The sequence below is a fragment of the Sinocyclocheilus rhinocerous genome, unplaced genomic scaffold (genome assembly GCF_001515625.1).
Source record: "Sinocyclocheilus rhinocerous isolate Xijiao unplaced genomic scaffold, SAMN03320098_v1.1 scaffold863, whole genome shotgun sequence".
Lineage (NCBI taxonomy): Eukaryota > Metazoa > Chordata > Actinopteri > Cypriniformes > Cyprinidae > Sinocyclocheilus > Sinocyclocheilus rhinocerous.
This window is the reverse complement of record NW_015642513.1, coordinates 175,259-176,951: the sequence shown is the minus strand read 5'-3', so window position 1 is coordinate 176,951 and position 1,693 is coordinate 175,259. Positions and strand designations below refer to the sequence as shown.

General features: G+C 40.4%; 1 protein-coding gene across 1 annotated transcript; it reads left to right on the top strand.

Moving 5' to 3' along the window:
* Positions 1–427: 427 nt before the first annotated feature.
* Positions 428–1,323, top strand: LOC107755929 (gastrula zinc finger protein XlCGF8.2DB-like). The gene has a single exon (XM_016572898.1). It carries the CDS (start codon positions 440–442, stop codon positions 1,229–1,231), a length of 792 nt encoding a protein of 263 aa, XP_016428384.1. The 5' UTR covers positions 428–439; the 3' UTR covers positions 1,232–1,323.
* The last annotated feature ends 370 nt before the right edge of the window (positions 1,324–1,693 follow it).

Below are 1,693 nucleotides of genomic sequence, written 5' to 3'. Positions count from 1 at the left end.
AGCAGAGTAAACTATAGTTACCTACACAGTGTGTATATTATATATGCATATATATTTACATGTCTGGAACCCTACTTGAGCCCATCATCTCTGCTTACAGCTATATTTTTGGTTTTGATGCTTTAAACGTCTAAATGTTTTGATGTCTATTGATTTATGACATTAAACTGGGGTTAACATATATGTGTCTTTTTTTTTTGCTTCAGACCTGGTGGCACTGAATGAAACAGAAGAGAAAGATCTGCATGAGAAACATCACGACTTCACAACTGGAGAAAAATCTTTCAGTTGCTCAGAGACGGAAAAGACTTCCTCTCCAAAAAGAGCTGGGAAGACTGGAACTAGAAAATGTTTCACCTGCCAACAGTGTGGAAAGAGTTTAAACAAAAAAGAAAACCTCAAAGTCCATATGAGAGTTCACACTGGAGAGAAGCCTTACATGTGCCATCAGTGTGGAAAGAGCTTCCCACGAAACGCCAGTCTAAAGATTCACATGAGAACTCACACCGGAGAGAAGCCTCATACCTGCCCTCTCTGTGGAATGGGCTTCACGTATAAAGGAACGCTTTACATCCACATGAGAGTTCACACTGGAGAGAAGCCATTTGAATGTGGTCAGTGTGGGAAGCGTTTCCCACATAAAGCAACCTTTGATATTCACACGAGAATTCACACCGGAGAGAAGCCATACACCTGCCAACTCTGTGGAAAAACTGTGAATCGGAAAGGAAGTCTCGTAGCTCACATGAGAGTTCACACCGGAGAGAAGCCTTACACCTGCCAACTGTGTGGAAAAACTATGACTCAGAAAGGAAATCTTATAGCTCACATGAGAGTTCACACCGGAGAGAAGCCTTACACCTGTAATCAGTGTGAAAAAGGGTTTGCACGTAAAGAATTCCTTCGTAAGCACATGGAGATTCACTCAAGAGAGAGCTGCTTTATATGCCATCAGTGTGGAAGGAGATTCACAGACAGGGAACAGTTAAAGAAGCACGTAATAACTCATATCGGAGAGGAGCCTTTTATATGTCATCACTGTGGAAAGAGTTGCTCAAGAAAAGCAAACCTCGAGACTCACATGAGAATTCACACTGGAGAGAAACCCTTTACATGCCAACAGTGTGGAAAGAGTTTCAGACAGAGAACAGCTCTTCAGAGTCACGTGAGAGTTCACACCACAGAGAGGCCTTCTCGCGCATCTTCAGTGCGAGTTTCACATATCAAATAGATCTGAAGAGTTATTTGCAAACTCATTCTGGCAAGAAATTGGCGTGTTCTGAGTGTGGTAAGAGGTTTAGAAAAAGGAGCGATTTCAAAACTCGCCTGTGCACTTTGAAAAGCCTGTAATAGCATTAAATTCACTTTCAACAACTTTGCTCATAAATGGTTGGGGAAAGTCTTTTTGAAGCACGGAGGAGATGCTTGTGTAGTGAATTTGCTAGGTATAATTTGACAAGAAAACTACAGAAAGCAGAAAGCAGAACTACAGGCAAACTACCCACCTTTCATCTCACTGTACCATGCCATCATGTAGTTTTATCAGAGTATCAGAAAAATGTATTTCTCACAATTCAAGATCAAAATCATTCAATATTAGTGAGGTCAATATTCATTTAATATTAATTCATTTAATATTAATAGCTGATGTGAAATATCTAGTGCGTGGCTTTAAGGAAGTCCATGAAAAATT

Coding starts and splice junctions, on each gene's coding strand:
- LOC107755929 (XM_016572898.1), top strand. CDS start 440: ATGTGCCATCAGTGTGGAAAGAGCTTCCCACGAAACGCCAGTCTAAAG.